Genomic DNA, 1991 nt, shown 5'->3' with positions numbered 1-1991 from the left:
TTAAATATTATTAGGAACTGTCTTTGCTGGTTAATTCTGTGTGTAATAACGCGTTCAGACCTGCATCTGGGTCCCATTCCAAAAATACCTGCCGACTTTATCTGGCAAGTCTTCACGGTATCTCCGGCTAGCTTTTAAACTGTTAAAATATCGTTTTAAAGGGCCAGTGAGTGTTTTATTAACATGATCACCGGCCCCTCCCTTTAAAGGAGCGCTGACCATCTTTAAAATCCATTCTCTCACCTCTTATTAGCTTTATTAACATGATCACCGGCCCCTCCCTTTAAAGGAGCGCTGACCATCTTTAAAATCCATTCTCTCCCCTCTTATTAGCTTTATTAACATGATCGCTGGTCCCTCCTTTAAAGGAGCGCTGACCATCTTAAAATCCATTCTCTCCCCTCTTATTAGCTTTATTAACATGATCGCTGGTCCCTCCCTTTAAAGGAGCGCTGACCATCTTTAAAATCCATTCTCTCACCTCTTATTAGCTTTATTAACATGATCACCGGCCCCTCCCTTTAAAGGAGCGCTGACCATCTTTAAAATCCATTCTCTCACCTCTTATTAGCTTTATTAACAGGATCACCGGACCCTCCCTTTAAAGGAGCGCTGACCATCTTTAAAATCCATTCTCTCACCTCTTATTAGCTTTATTAACATGATCACTCATTTCAACTTGAAGAAACAGCACTTCCCCAAAACACGGGTTGACTGTAGGTTTGTTATTAGTAGTTTACCAATTCCCTATTTCCTAATATAGAGTTTTGTATTTTCAAATAGAGAAGTATTTCTGAATAGCCAATAACAGCGGTGTGTTCAAAGGTCACTGCCACGAACTGTACAATTGAAATAAAACTTAAGAAAGAAAGCTCAAGACTTCAAATTGCCTGATTCCAAGAAAGCTCTTAAGTCTTCTATGCAACACAAAAATTGATTTGATTTCTTAGCAGACGCCCTTAGCCAGGGCGACTTACAATTGTTACAAGATATCACATTATTTTTACATACAATTCCCCATTTATACAGTTGGGTTTTTACTGGAGCAATCTAGGTAAAGTACCTTGCTCAAGGGTACAGCAGCAGTGTCCCCCCACCTGGGATTGAACCCACGACCATCCGGTCAAGAGTCCAGAGCCCTGACCACTACTCCACACTGCCGCCCTTGTGGAGGCAAAAATAACACAGGAATCCTTTCTGAAGCAGGCTTTTTATAACAAGGCCCGGTGTTTTACAGGCAGGAGTCCCTTAAGCTGATTTGAACACGGATCCACTTTCTTTAGGAACAGCTGTGGCTTGAAATCCGGTTCCAAAGACCTAGTTTGAGGTCTGCTGGATCAAACCCCCAAGTCTCCCTGCCTGATGTGTCGCGGGGTGACCCCAAAACACAGTCCAAGCCACACAGAGCGTCTCCGTGCTCCCCTCTCTGCACAACGTCTGTGAAATCAACAACAGGCTCTGTGGAGGCGCAGACAGTGTTGAGGAATCTCTAAGGAAACTCTTGCGTTCTGTTCTGTAATGTCAAACAAACGAGCTCCTATTGGAAGTGACTCTGCAGCAGCCACTGACTCCCCTGTGTGTGTGTGACCTGAGCAAGTCACTGAACCTCCTTGTGCTCCGTCCTTCAGGATGAGACGTCAAACAAACGCGCTCCTATTGGAAGTGACTCTGCAGCAGCAGCAGCAGCAGTTGTTGATGATGCAGAGTTCACCCCCCCTAGTCTCTGTTCGCCCCTTGAATTAAATGCCCCCTCCTCTTCCCCCCTGTGTCTCGCAGGACATGTCTTTCAGGAGGGTGGTGCGTCAGTCTAAGTTCAGGCACGTCTTCGGGCAGGCCGTGAAGACGGACCAGTGCTACGATGACATCAGAGTGTCCAGGGTCACGTGGGACAGCTCCTTCTGCGCCGTCAACCCCAAGTTCGTGGCCATCATCGTGGAGGCCAGTGGGGGAGGGGCTTTCCTGGTGCTGCCTCTGGGAAAGGTGAGGGGGCT

The 1991-nt window shown here is 46.5% G+C and overlaps 1 protein-coding gene across 1 annotated transcript in view; it reads left to right on the top strand.

Annotated features, from left to right (window-relative positions):
- Window positions 1-1755: 1755 nt before the first annotated feature.
- Window positions 1756-1991, top strand: part of LOC131732886 (coronin-1B-like) — a 9975-nt gene continuing 9739 nt past the window's right edge. Inside the window, 1 exon segment of the mRNA XM_059021119.1 lies at window positions 1756-1980. Coding sequence (XP_058877102.1) covers window positions 1780-1980 — 201 coding nt within the window. The 5' untranslated portion in view covers window positions 1756-1779.

The sequence above is a fragment of the Acipenser ruthenus genome, unplaced genomic scaffold (genome assembly GCF_902713425.1).
Source record: "Acipenser ruthenus unplaced genomic scaffold, fAciRut3.2 maternal haplotype, whole genome shotgun sequence".
Classification (NCBI taxonomy): domain Eukaryota; kingdom Metazoa; phylum Chordata; class Actinopteri; order Acipenseriformes; family Acipenseridae; genus Acipenser; species Acipenser ruthenus.
This window is presented reverse-complemented; position numbering and strand designations above follow the sequence as displayed.